At 33.6% G+C, this 14,970-nt stretch overlaps 2 protein-coding genes across 2 annotated transcripts; both read right to left on the reverse strand.

The window, feature by feature from the left end:
* Positions 1 to 2,229: 2,229 nt before the first annotated feature.
* LOC140974051 (L-ascorbate oxidase homolog) lies at positions 2,230 to 4,669 on the reverse strand. Its single transcript, XM_073437269.1, has 2 exons — positions 3,234 to 4,669; positions 2,230 to 2,822 (listed from the first exon to the last, which is right to left on the reverse strand). The coding sequence occupies exons 1-2, from the start codon at positions 4,595 to 4,597 to the stop codon at positions 2,522 to 2,524; spliced, it is 1,665 nt and encodes a 554-aa protein (XP_073293370.1). The 5' UTR covers positions 4,598 to 4,669; the 3' UTR covers positions 2,230 to 2,521.
* Positions 4,670 to 5,406: 737 nt separating this feature from the next.
* On the reverse strand, positions 5,407 to 12,172 carry LOC140974050 (protease Do-like 10, mitochondrial). Its single transcript, XM_073437268.1, has 8 exons — positions 11,612 to 12,172; positions 10,922 to 11,167; positions 10,200 to 10,395; positions 8,677 to 8,936; positions 8,298 to 8,425; positions 7,493 to 7,696; positions 6,191 to 6,241; positions 5,407 to 5,891 (listed from the first exon to the last, which is right to left on the reverse strand). Exons 1-8 carry the CDS (start codon positions 12,072 to 12,074, stop codon positions 5,649 to 5,651), a joined length of 1,791 nt encoding a protein of 596 aa, XP_073293369.1. The 5' UTR covers positions 12,075 to 12,172; the 3' UTR covers positions 5,407 to 5,648.
* Between the last annotated feature and the right edge of the window lie 2,798 nt (positions 12,173 to 14,970).

Genomic DNA, 14,970 nt, shown 5'->3' on the forward strand with positions numbered 1-14,970 from the left:
CAATACAATCTCAATAAATACTGAATATGATCACATGTCAATCTGCTGATGTTTCGACGGCATAATAATACAGTCTCAATAACCCCGTCAATCTCACCCTCACAGATATAATAACACGGCTCATAATCAATATCGGTACAACTCATAGTCTCAACAATAACCGATCATAGTCTCCAATATATATATACAATCTCGATCATATTAGGTCGGAAAATCATAACAATCGCATACACAATCTGTTCTTCGATCTGACTTCCATTATATACTGATCAGTAAATCCAGAACACATAACAATAATCAAATCTCAATTCATAATCAGTAATGATACAAATCTGATATCAAATCTCAGTCAATTCCTTCCGAAAATCATAATAATTCTATACGGTATCTATTCTTCAGTCCGGTTTCGATTCTACGATGTTTACTATGTCAAGAACATCATACATGAATTCTGTTCAATTCTGACAATATCATAATTTCAAAACATATCACAACGTAGCAAAACTTACGTCAAGTTGTAGCCTGCGTCGATAGGAACACAGTACTGAAGTCGGATTCAAAATCGGACGGACGGATCTTTCGTAAACTTCAAATTTTGACAATAAAAGGCGTAAGGATTTTTTGGCAAGTCTCCCCGGAGCTTCTCTCGATTTCCTTGCCATGGAATTGAAGGAATGCAACTTTTATATATATCAATTGCATGGCTAAAGAACGTGGCATAATCCTTCATGCAACACGTCTCGCGCATATGCGCGACATCACTCGGCGCATATGCGCGAGACCATATGTCTCGGCGCGTGTATCTCGGCAGCTCTCGCGCATATGCGCGCCTTCCCTCGGCGCATATGCGCGAGGTTCTCTGGACATGGCGCTTGGCTTCTCGCGCATATGCGCGTTCGTCTTTCGCGCATGTGCGCCACATTCTCTGGAAATTTACTTTAGCTACTGGACGCATCGCGCATATGCGCGCCCTTGCTCCGCGCATATGCGCGAGACCTACTGTCTCGGCATATTGCAACTCGCGCATATGCGCGCCTCACTTCCGCGCATGTGCGCGAGGTTTTCTGGAATTCACACTTTAGCTTCTGTATCCTCGCGCATATTTTACGTCTTTTCTTGTCTTTCCCGGTCTAATCCTTTCCGTCTATAATTACCGAGATTAATCAATAATTCATTTAAGATTAATCTCAGATTACGATAATCAAAATCTCGGGCCTTACAATATATATTTTATATTCAAATAAAATGGTAAGATTAAGAATGATCCCGATTTAAATTTCAACGAATGAATGTCTTCTCTTCATTTGACAAAAATATATGTTATATATTTCATGTTCAGCTCTAAAAAATATGATGATATTATACATTTTCAGCTCTAAAAAATATGATGATATTATACCAATGGCTCGAGCAATGAAACAAATTATGATGATGGTCGTAATAATTCTTTTTTTTTTTTTCCTCAAAAAAGAGTAAAATGTATAATTATAAATAAAAGTGATTCATCACATGATTTGTTAAAACTTTGGGGAAAAAAGATAGATGCTCATGATTTGTTATATATTAGAAAATTATTTTTAAATTTATAGTATTTTATTAAAACACCCAAATAACTATTTATAAATTTATAAGCATATTCACATTTTATATTTACGTTATAGTAGTCTATACAAGTCTATACAAATATAACTAAATCATTTAATTAAAAAATTTACTCTGTATTAATTAAGTATTAGAGTATATTAAATACGGCTTACAAATAAATTATGAAATTGGTGGAAAAATACTCAGAATAATTAATTAAATTTTTAATAAGTAATATATTTCTCGTAAAACATTTAAATAATTTTTGTAACTATTTTAAAAAATAATTCTCAGTTATCTAAATTATCTAAAATTATTAAAGTAATAATAAAACAGAGAAAAATAATTAGAAGAAGGTATGTGACAACGAACACATTTGACTATTATATGAAAAACATTAAAAAAAAAAAAAAAAAAGGACTTCCCTAACTACCACATGATTATGACAGGTAATCTTGTTGAATTCATGTTAAAAACAAAACTCCAATCCGTAATGATAAAAGAAAAACTATCGATGGCAGCAGGTTTCTTTGAGATAATGCGGCAATCTATGTGATTTGGGTCGTTGAATGCTACCAAAATATACCATATAAACATTTTAAGAGGACCATAATTATTAAAAAGAAAAGAAAAACAAATATCAAAGCCAGTAAATTGTAGCATCATTCTCCACCATAATACACTTCAAAGAACAGATGACAAAAATTGGACAAAGATAAAACAAGAAAACAATGATCTTCAATTTTCTAGTATTGAAAAAAACTTAACGTGGCCATTAATATAGAACCACCATATCCAAATCGTCCTTCTTCACTGTAAAATTCTCTACTATTTACTATCTTTATTTATTCAATCTGAAGTAATGTATGTCTCACATGCTTCAAGCCAAAGACATGAAAAAACTGTCATTTCTTGATATTGCAGACTCTAGAATATTTCATATGCTGTAAGGTTTTGGCCTTGGCATGTTCTTGACTAGTCCGCATAGCAAAGTGTCGTCCTGAATGTTATATTCATCGCGGAGAGAGTGTTCTGGCGAGAGCACGCTAATGTAAAGTTGTTGTCCCAAATAATTCCTTTCTAACAGCATTGATCTCAAGTTCCACATTCCAGCATTGTCCAAAGTTGTCATGACTGCTGCCCAGCTTTTTGGATATACATGGATTGTGTGTCTGCTAACAGCATCTATTAGATTGTACTTCGTCCTTTTGTCTGCTGTCCATCTCCCAGGCTCAATCCTGTCTCAACATATATTTATGCATGAAATTTATGAATATCTAATAAGTTGAATTTAACATCAAATAGTGGGAAATCTTGCTCTTGCTTCTGGTAGTGAAATCATCTGGTTTGGGTTATTGTTTTCGGTTTCTTGACTTGCGGATTTGGCTTCCAGTAAATAGGTGGTTTTTTAGAATATGAATCTATGAATGGATGAAAGTGTAACGATCTATCATCTGTTTTTTGGGGAAAAAAATGATTTAAAACATGGCGTTTTTGCACGAAACTGTCAGGATTATTCGATTCCGATCGTTAAATATCCAATTCAGATTAACATTTTTGTAGGATTTTTGGTTTCTTGAACATAGATGGTTCTTTGTACCCGTAATTATGTGCTACAATGACTATTAGTGTTTGTTAGAATTACTTACGCGACAGGGAAGAACGAATAGCCGTCCAAGTGCCACGATTGAACACTTTTCTCATGGTTTTCGAATATGATCTCAACGAAGTTTCTGAAAATCGCTTGGATCACATTTGGAGCAACGGTGATTTTATCTCCTGCACCAGATGGCGGTTCATCACCAATTAAATCGTATTTGAACACTTTGTTTGCAATCCCAAAGTACTCAGCCAACTTCACTGGTGTCTCTGGATCAATGTGTGAAACTCCATTGACAGCATATCTCAACTTTCCATCAACAGATCCTGCCGAGTTGACGAATTTTATTGTGCGTGTAATGTTGATTTTTCCATAATGGTAGGACCCTTGTGGGTTAGGCCTAGCTGCGCTTGCTGTCAAGTTCCAACGAAGGGACCGGAACTGGTTCAACGACCAAGCCCACCCTACTGGAGCCTCTGGCAGAGCGGCTGAGGCTGGACCCTTTCCACCGACATAACGGATTGTTGCTGTGGCAGTGAGTGGTGATTTTGTAAAACGCGTGGACGCAACAAAGAGATAGTCCTTAGGTGCTTGATCAGCCGTGACCAACACTGAGTAGCATTGTCCTAAATGCACATCAAGAGAATCATACACATTCTGCACAGTGTGTGATCCTTCGACCTCCACTAGTTTCATTGGATGGCCTTGAAACCTTGCATTAATGGAATTCTTCATCCCAACATTACATATTCTGTATCTATATACCTTCCCAGGGATCATATTAAACATGGGCTGATCTTTTCCATCACTTTTACCATTCTTTCCATTGATAATAAGTCCATCCGGCCGGCCAAGACTCCGGCCACCATCCAACAGTTTCTTCAAGTTGGAATGGCCTTTCGAGTACCAATCTCCTACAAGCACTGCGTAGTCATCCTCAGGATGATCAAAGGGTACCGGGATCAAGTCACGGCTATGCACAGCGAGGGGGCCATATCCACCTGCCGCACGGTGGAGTGTGGTGGTGGGGTAGTAATAGTAGCTGCCTATCTGATCCTTGACTTGAAAGTGGTAAGTAAAGTTTGTACCCGGCTGAATTGGGCAATTTGTGCCTAATGTTCCATCTTGCCAAGAATTCTTCCTCTGTTGAATGCCATTCCAAGTGAAGAGCAATGGCTCGTCGAGGTGGTTGAAGACATTAACAACAATGTTGTTGTTGGAAGTGCAGTTGATCTTTGGTCCTGGGAATTGTCCATTGATTTGAATGACTTGTTGAGGGACACCTAAAGGGGAGAGGGTGGCATAATTGACATTCCAAGTGTAGAACAAGTAAGGATCCTCAGATTTGACCACAAAAACATGTGTTGAAAGAATGGAAATGAGTGTAAGAATCAACAAGTTAATGCTACACATATTTCTATCTTTATTTGATACTTTTGGTCAGATTTCCTTGAGGAAGAGTTATTGTGGGAGATGATTGTTGTGTCAAAGTTTGGCTTTAAAAAGGTAAAATGGACAAAGGCGAAAATAGTGAGGGCCACTGAAATTTTGATGTATTACCGCAAGCAACGTTCTTTTTTGGGGTGGAAGTTTTGTTAGCATTCTCTGATAATAATTTTCAGTTTATTATTTTGGCATGAAGTTTTGGTCAACCTCGATCTTCCTGACTTCTCTCTTCCTCTCACACATGTACACTCACTCAAAGGAGCCCAAAAAGAAAATTAGCACCACATGTGAACTTCTTGTNTTTTTTTTTTTTTTTTTTTTTTTTTTTTTTTTTTTTTTTTTGTAGAAAGTTCATATCGCATAGGCGATTAAGATCCAAACTTTGATTGATACGGTGATTGTAAACTAATCAAGGATATATATACATTAAAATAACAGTATGTCAAAAAAATTACTCTAAGCATTTGCAATATATTAAGCATCATGGATTAAAATCAAATTAATCATCTTTAACATAGATATTTAATTTTTCTTGGTCGTTATTAAAATTGAATTTATAATTTTTCAAAAATATATTTTACCAAGCATCCACAAATTGATTTTTATCATAATAATAAACTGGTTGTAATTACACGTAACGAGTGATTTGTTCCCTGGTACATATACTAAAAAGAAAAATCTTCAAGAGAATTAGATTGTACATATCATCCAACTATTTGCCTGAATGTACGATTAATCAAGAAATTTAAATCAAGATGAATAGATGACACTCCTAATGGTGTAAATGATTAATTACATACATGGTAAATAAACAACGAGAATTGAAATTATTCCAAAAAATGAGATTGCGTTTACATCAAGAAAATTTAAATTAGAACACAACAAAATTAGCTCGATGTCAAATTGCAAGGCAAACGCTAAGAAAACTTGCTCGGACATTCATCTTCCAATATATTCCACAAATTTAGAAATAATTGATATAGAAATAGCCAGTGAAACAAATAAATTAACCGGATGCTTATTTTGAGCAAGCGAGCTCAACTTCTGACAGAGTTTGTTCATCAATAAGGTCACTAGACATGGTATGAGGTATTCTATGCCGTTTTAATATTCGAGCCGTTGCGAGTTTTGCAGAATCATAGTTCAAAACAATTACCCTCTCATCATCCAAATCGAATCTCACTTCTCCTTTGAAACTATCTTCCACAAGCTGTCGTAAATGTTTCAAGTTGTTAACTTCTATGCCGTTCACCTTCTTCACCTGTAAAATGGAACAAATTGTAAAGAAAGGGAGTGTCAGAAAAGAAATTGCCTACTGTGCGAAGAAATAACCAATACAAACTTCAAATGCAGCTGCTCAAACAAGAATAGCGATTCACAATATCTGAGTTGTCACAGAAAACCATGTATCTGGGCTTAAAAACAACGGTATATGAAAACTGCCATGATACACTTGTACCTAAAACATTTTACGGAATAGTATTTTCATTTAGTTGAAGCTAGAACTGAGTAAGATCAGCTCATTAAACAGTAAACTTACAGAAACAGAGTGTCGTATACCTGTAGCTCAGCAAGGCGCTCATAGCCGGTATTGATGTCATCCATTAAGACCTATATAAAATTTGTAACATAGTCAAGAACGACGTATCTCTCTACGAACACATAAATGCACATGGATGATGCACATAGTTTTTCACAATAAATGCACTTTCTCCATAATTCACCACTAACCTCAAACATAATGTCTAATCTAAGTTACACAACTTATTATTTGCTTTTTCGCTTTTACTACGATAGCTATACATCTTTTCAAGTCCACGAAACTCTCATTTTACACAATGTCTAAATTACATGCAAACTTATGAAAAGCATTATATATTCGCAAGTTCATGAAACTCTAAAATTTTAAAAATTGAAAAACTTGTGTTTAAAAAACTCCCTTTCTACCAATTTTCCATTGTAAACTAAATCTATTTTTATCATTCATTCATTGATTTATGGTTGTTTTATATAACAGTTTAATAATTCATTAATGCAGTACTAGGGTCTATTTCTTAAGCCTCAATCTCACGATTCTCACTTTAACTAATTCATGATTTATACCAACTCCCACTACCTATTCATTTTATTTATAAAAGTTTTATGCTCCATAGTATTTTTTATTTTATAATTGAATATACTCGTAGAGGTCACTTTATTTTTTATTATTTCCATATCTAACATTTCCTTCTATTAAAGGTTAATATATTTATCCTTTTCTTTCAACTTTACAAAATATGACACGTCTTCACATCCTGTTACTGTTATTATTATAGCTAATCTACATCATACTCATTATCAGGTAAACATTCAAGTATGATCATCATACCATTCAATACTCAATAAAAAAAATAGCTTAAAGATTGAGAAGTCACAGTAAATGGAAGAGCAAGCTATCAACTGGTAAATTATGATTTAAGCAACATAAAACTCCAAATATTCAAAAGTTACTAAATTATTAAATGGAGAGATGATTGCGAATGATTGTTGGAATGAATTTTTACAATCAAGAATAAAAAATTACTTAGAAATTAAATCAACTCAATTGATACCAGTAAACATTATAGATACCTACATAATTTATCAAAAAAATGCTAGGGAAAATGCTAGGGAAAATGCTAGGGAAACTAATCATAATTATCACAATCATAGAATAAAATATATAGATGTGCAACTATGAATAGATGTCCAAATTAACAAAATCAGCATATATACTGAAAGAAGATTAGGAGGACAAAGAATTTGACGGTTTGCTAATCCCTCCATCAGATTGAGAAAACTATTCCAACCTGAAACTTGATAATAGAAAGAATAGCTAAGAACCTGGGAGAGGATGACAAGCTGTTCACCAGCTTTCTTTGGCAGCTCTCTAAGTGCTCGTTCACACAACCGACGAGGGGATGTGTTGTACCAGTCTTCTCCATACTCATGGAGAAATGGCTGAGTCAAAGGAATAAAGACAAGGCCGGCAAAGATGAAATAACTTGGAAGTTTATCAAACTGATGAACTGGAACAAGTGGTTCTATCTGCATGTCAAAGAAATTTTGAAGAATCGGCTCAGAATATAGTCAACTAAGAGAAATGAAGATAATTTTGACAGAAAAATGTGAGGGCTAAAGATTAAATCACTAAGTGCTGTCATCCTAATGTCATAATCTACTCCCAAATAGGAATTTTGGTAATAACATGCCGAGCATGTTCAGTTACGGTCTGGGTATCCAGAACTTTGTTAAAAATACGTTTTAGCTTGTGCTACGGCTAAGAGGCGGGAGAGAGTTTTTCTTTCTTGTTGGGAGATAATCTGGGATTTTGATTCCTTAACACGGCTTCTATTAAAGCTCGGTTATTTAAGAGCATTTTTGTCTTCGATAAATGCATAAGTAAAGGTTAATGTTCCTGCTCAAGGAAATGCACATTGATTAAATGGGAAATGATTAGATGTCTATCAATTAAAAATTTGTTTGGCATGCCGATATTACGATATTAAGGCAATTATCCAATTGATGGTTCCTGTCCAGCAAAAAAGCAGCACCAGTAGTTGTAGCAGTAGAAATACAGCAGTGTCATGTGTCCAATCAGATCACAAGAAGCAGTGTTAGGCCAATCTGCAGAAGAAATTGCACTTACAGGACGAAGGGTGACACTGAAGTCATGCTCTTCTCCATTTCTCAAGACTTTAATCTCCGCTGTTTCATTAGGTTTCTTCATGGAGACTAAATGATCAAACGTTATTCGCTCTCTATTCCGGAAAGAAACTGTATCATAAATGAGGTACAACATCAAAACTATTGAAATTAAAATAGCCATGCACTAGAAGTAAAACGATCAGCCACCATAATGTTTTGCAAGTATGAGGCATGTTCAGCAATAAATAGTAAATACCATTTATTTGGTCTCTCAAGTAATTGAAAATGCCTACGAATTATCAATCGAGCGATCATAAGAGATGTTTTTGAAACACCTCACATAGAATCCTCAAAAGGCACGGAGACATGTTGAAACATACCTGTTCCATCATTTGCAATAGTGGAACCATCAAACGAAAGGATGATATCATCTTTTTTCAGAACTCTATATGCATCAGAGAGAGGATTAATTCTACTGACAAGTATCCCAGTTAAACCAGGTCGCATTTTGAAGTGATCGCGAAGTTGTGCATTTTCAGTAGGTTGGCAAGACAATCCCAAGGAGCAGAATCCAACATAATCTCCAGTTTCTTGAACACCAGCAATGAAATGCTTTATCACCGGGACAGGAATAATATAACTGCAAAATGACAAACAATTACATGACATCGTATCTAATGACTCCTCCAAGTTTATAAGAACCTACATTATTTAAGAACATGTCAATTCATACATGGACAAATAAAATACAGTAGTAGCACTCAAACACGCCAAATCCAAATAACAATACATTTAGCCACTGACATGGAGAGATGGTGACTGCTTCGATCCGGTTTTGAAGTGACTGGACACTGGTCTTTTACAAGTTTTCCGTGAATAAATTAACATGTTAAATCTTAGGATATTCAATACCCCATGGACTATAAGTTGCTTGCTATACATGTAATTATAATTATAAGAAACTAAAAAGCTGAAGAACAACTACGCAGGTCAGAGGGACTGTTAATGTTTAATTTAAAGACAGGTCAGCCAATCGTACAAGAAAAATACAATTCAATTTCTTTCGCTGCAAATAACTGACTAAACAAAGATATATGTATCGTAGATTTTCGCGACCTCTTTGGCATAATTAACATAAACTATATTGTCTTGGCCCTTAAGAGATAAATGGTTCATTTGTCTAAAAAGGAATAGATTTCTAATGAGAATTCATATTTAACAGAAGTAGTTCTATGATGCATAACACAAAACAATATTTCATTTAACAGCAAAAACAGAATACATAAAAATGGAAAACATTAGCATTGATCAATATGATTCAATTCCTGATTCACTGCCAGTTCAAAAATGATAAAGAGCATCTGTAATTGTGTAAGCATCTTCATAGGGAGTAGGGACAAGTCATTAATTGGTATGACACTCTCTAGGGAAGAAAAGACATGGAAAATTTCTGGTTATTTATTTTGTTTCTACTCATTCATTTTTGAGATACATGAAATTAATTCCAACAACCATGTCCAAGAGCTCTAAATTGTGTAACTCCTATGTCTTGTATAACATGTATTGTCGCATTTGACTAACCAATTTCACCAGAGATAAGTAGGCGAATTAGTCATCGTCCATAAGCTGCAGCTTCAACAGAGGACAATAATTTTACCAAGGCTGAAAATGCATAACACACCTACCAAATCTAGAATCAAGTTGGCTTGGTGGAAAAGAATAAGTCAGAACTGGACATGGACACAAACTTTAAAATAGATTTGATGTGAGAAATTAAATTTGTGTGCCTCCTAACTTTGTAAAAATGAGGTTTTGACATTCAAATTCTCAAGCAAACAATTGGTATGTTCCTAGCTGCCATCTTCTGCCAATGAAATGCAAGGAAAAAACATGATAAATTTACCCAATGTTCTCCGCACCAGAAAGGTTTTGAAATGCTACTCCGACAACTTTGTCACCCATGATTGCCGGGCCTCCACTGTTTCCTGGATTTATAGCTGCATCAATCTGTATTGCCAACAGCTGCGTTGCACCATGTACATATTGCGTTGGCTCAACCCTAGAGACGACCCCTTTTGTAACAGAAATGTTGTCTCCTCCTGCAAAAACATAACTCATTAGTGTAATTTTTCTAATGAAACCAGCAGAAGCTCACTGCTCACAACTTATAATCATAACACAAGAATGTTTAAAGAAGATACAAAACTATTCAATTAGACAACAATTTAATGAAAAATATGGCAAGTTTCGATAACCTATATGGAAAATCGTATCATAGTCGGCAACTCAGCCTACACAAACCCATAAGCAAGATTAGATAATAATACAAATAATTTTTGCACTCGTGAACTCGATAAAACCAATCAATAGCAAGAAATTTAAATAGTAATTAAAAGTTAGATACTACATGATAAAGGCCACTTAAAAGTCTGCAGATAACGCCCAATTTACAATTAAATTTCTCTTCAAAGTCCTAAAATTTACATGCATGGTCCATTTTTTCCAGTTTTCAACCATATATCTTTGAAATAACTTTACAAAAGATTAATTCTGGTTTGCAACCCTGGCCAATGGAGAAATATTCCTTACTCAAAACGATCTTGCGCACATTTTATGTGACATTACCTTGAGGATAGCCAACAACAGCAACTGCCTCTTGAAGAAAGGGGGTGTCACCAAGTTCCAGAAAGCTCATTCCTTCCCAGAATTCTTCATTTTCAACAACCAGTATAGCCAAATCACATTCATGGCCGACAGCTTGGACCTCTGCCCTGTATTTGGTGGGAGAACCATGCTTTCTTACAAGTACAAATGTATGATCAGCCACAACATGGGCATTTGTCAGGATTTTCCTTCCCGGAATAACAAACCCTACATCAAATTTCACAAAACCCATAGTCAAAAGAATCATTTATCCACATAGGCAATTTCATAGAAACTTTTAAAGTTAGATGACTAATATTCTTAGCCCACAAGACACCTGCATGAATCCATCTGGTTGTCTACGGATATGATTTTCTCTTAAAATGTGAGTTGAGGCTAATCTACATCTAAGATCAGGACACCAAACTTTTTGAGACAGTGTATCATTACAACAATAAATGTCATACAGGAAACATAAGAATTGTTAAAAAGAGTTTGCATCTCCATTCATACTACCACTTTGTTAGCTAAAACCAATAGATTGACCGTCATTGGGTCTCATGATTACTCTGCCAAGCGCAAAGATAAAACTTTCACGAAAAAGAAAAGCTTTTAATCATTTATGTTATACCAATCTACACGAAATCAAATTGGGTAAAAAGAAATGCAAACCCGAGCCCATTGTTTCACGCTGAGACTTATTCTGCCAAGGAAGGAAGTAACTGGGGCTACTCGCAACCGTAAATATCTTCACCACAGAACCCAACGCCAATTCAATTGCAGAATACTCCTCCGGAATAGCACCATATTGCATGGGAACGTAAGTCCTCGCCTCCTCATCAGCTTCACCATTCTCAATACCAGTGGTAGGAGTAGCCGCAGCATCACCAGCTAATATAGAATTTGATATTGAGCAAGTTGAATACAATTTAATCCAGGAGGAACAAAAACCAATGCAACTTATTCCACTGCTAAAGTTGGAAATCACACTGCGAGCAAAAGGAGACCGGATGGGATTGTTAAAGGGAGAATGATGAGAAAAGACAGCTCTACTACTGCTTCCTAGGGGGTCGTGAGTGAGCCTCAGCCTCCGAAACGCCGTATGCGCCGCGGCGCATGATCGACTTACTAGCATCACCGCGTCAGGACGAAGGCGGAGGCGAAAAACCTCCGGGTCAGGGTTTTAGGGCATCTCCAACGGCAACTGTCAGTCTATCCGTTTTTGATAGAAGAAACATCCCTTGGTTTGTATTATATAATAAGATGTTGGATAAAATATTTGAGTGATAAAGAAATGAAATTTGTATATTAGTAATTGTGAATGATCAATTACATGAAAATTTTGTGTTTGCCTATTTGATATTTTGGTCCTATATATTACACATTTTTCATCTTTAGTCATGTATATTTCGATTATCGGCAATTTTGGTCATTTTTTATCGGGAGTATTGATGTGATATTGTACGTGTCAAAACTACATTATCACTGTATTGGTGATACATAAGCGTCACGTTGGAAAAAAAATTAAAATTGTCAACAATAAAAAAAAACAAAGATAGCGGAATAAAATGAAATTTAACCTTCCACTAAACATAAAATCACAAATATAGAAGAATTTTACCCTTCAATGTTTATGCTACCGTCTTTATTTAAATTTATTTGTTGTCCTCAAATGAAATGCTCAATTTCAAACACATATAAAAATTTTCATGATACATACGTCATCGTAAAGATTTATATTTGGAATTATAATTAGATAAACCTCTTCAAAATAGCGACAACCGCCAAGAAACGAAAAATTCAAATCCATATCGGGAATTCGTTTATGCTTTCACTTTCAAAAATCAAACAAATGGTACAGAAAGTTTAAACTTCTCTCCTGACCATGGTAAAATCGAAGCTTTTGTTCGAGTTTTCAAATTGTGGTTTTTGAACTTATTAGGAACAAAGATTCCAAAAATCTAAAAAAACACACGGCTAAATTCGATTTTTCTTCAAGGTGAGCTGATACTTACGGGATTAATTCGCCCAAATCCCACTGTGTACGTAAAGGGTAAATCAAAGCTTTTTTTTTTTTATAGATATTTTCATATGCAATCTTCCAATTTTATGGACTGTCACACGATGTTCATCTCTATTATTATATTCAAACTATCGGTCATATCAATTATTATTTTTTTTAAAAAAATATTATTATTATTATTATTATTATTATTTATTTATTTGTGGTTAGCAATTGATGTGTCTTCTTAAACATACATTTTTAAAAAAGTCTCGGTCAACTTTTTGATTTATATACGATCAGGCTGGATGTAGAAATTATTTTTTCGAAAAGAATAAATGTTTAATATCGAATTTTTAAGTGGCTATTTGAAAAATAAGAAAAAAATTCAATGTTTAATTATAATATAAAATATATAATTTCAGTTTCCGTAATTTTTTACCAATCTATATCTATCTTTAAATACTTCAAACAGATTTTTTATTCTATCAAAAAACTAAATAAATAAAGGTAAATGATTTTTTAAAAAATTACTTTTCCAATAAATTTTTTGTTAATATGTGTATACATATGAAACAGAAGAAGTATAATTTAAATTTAAACCTGCAAAAGTATATATAATTAATAAGAAACACATTTATGTTTTTTAATAAATTTTAATTTAATCACCGACCAGACTCTTATACAAATACTTCTGGTGAGAAGTCGAGGAGGCTTGGGTAATATCTGGTTCGGGAAGTTTTGGGTTGGGTTTACTTCATTTTGCTTTCGGATTTTGTGCTTTTTGACTCCTTTTCTCTTACCCATAAAACTTAATTTTCTATTTTATTTTNATATATAAAATAAAAAAACAATTTATGGTAAATACAAATTCAAAGCAATGTTCAATATTTTTGGGGCCATTTCCCATTGCATTACTAAATTAAGGATGTATTCGTAGGAAAGTTCCTATCGACCCCCAAAAAAGTTTTATTAGATGACAATTAATGTTAAATATTAGCTGTTCTACATTAATTCACAGTTCATCATCACTCCAGCTTTCATTCAATATCCCAGTCTAGCATAAAACCTCATTAAATTTAATTTAATTAAAAAAAACTACTACAGTTCATAAATATTATTGGTACAAATCCCATAGAAATGTCAACTTTCTGCTATTATTTTATTATTATTTTTAATAAATATTTATTTTATTTTATTCTAAACACGGGTTGTCTATATCTATATATATATATATATATATAATTTTTTAACAAACATATATATATATATACACACACACACATGGAAGAGTAGCAATTGAAGAACGATGGATTCTTTCTAGATCATCAAAAATCCAGGTGATTGTGTGAATATATATACATATACATATGTATGTATATTTTCTCTGTGAATCACAATAATAAATTTTATATATATCATTAAGTCGATTGTATGCATGAATCTGCATTCATTATTGAGATCCAATTCATTTGATAAAATAATTAACAGTCAATTCTTTCCTTTGTGTTCTTGATTTTAGGGGATCCCTTTTCACATTTCTCTTCACTCATATGATTTTTTCATAGACAAAACTGAGTCTATATATATATATATATAAAGTTTCACAATTAAGTAAATTACGGAAATCTATTATTTATTTATTTGAGTATCGATGATATAATAAAGATTATTCTTGATCGATTTTAGAATTTATATTGTATGTACATGACAAAATAAATTCTAGCCTTTTTGATCAAAATATATTCGATTTTTAACCTTACTTTGGTCCTTGTTTTAATAAATATTATTTTGTGATAATAAAAAAATATATATATATATATATAAAGTTTCACAATTAAGTAAATTACGGAAATCTATTATTTATTTATTTGAGTATCGATGATATAATAAAGATTATTCTTGATCGATTTTAGAATTTATATTGTATGTACATGACAAAATAAATTCTAGCCTTTTTGATCAAAATATATTCGATTTTTAACCTTACTTTGGTCCTTGTTTTAATAAATATTATTTTGTGATAATA

The sequence above is a fragment of the Primulina huaijiensis genome, chromosome 3 (genome assembly GCF_012295235.1).
Source record: "Primulina huaijiensis isolate GDHJ02 chromosome 3, ASM1229523v2, whole genome shotgun sequence".
Taxonomy (NCBI): Eukaryota; Viridiplantae; Streptophyta; class Magnoliopsida; order Lamiales; family Gesneriaceae; genus Primulina; species Primulina huaijiensis.

Bases quoted from the DNA above. Each gene is read 5' to 3' on its own strand.
- LOC140974051 (XM_073437269.1), bottom strand. From the start codon at position 4,597: ATGTGTAGCATTAACTTGTTGATTCTTACACTCATTTCCATTCTTTCA. The intron at 2,823-3,233 runs GTAAGTAATTCT...ATGTTGAGACAG, and splicing joins TATTCGTTCTTCCCTGTCGC to GATTGAGCCTGGGAGATGGA.
- LOC140974050 (XM_073437268.1), bottom strand. From the start codon at position 12,074: ATGCTAGTAAGTCGATCATGCGCCGCGGCGCATACGGCGTTTCGGAGG. The intron at 7,697-8,297 runs GTAAGTGCAATT...TTTGACATGCAG, and splicing joins TCAGTGTCACCCTTCGTCCT to ATAGAACCACTTGTTCCAGT. The intron at 5,892-6,190 runs GTATACGACACT...TCCATTTTACAG, and splicing joins AGCGCCTTGCTGAGCTACAG to GTGAAGAAGGTGAACGGCAT.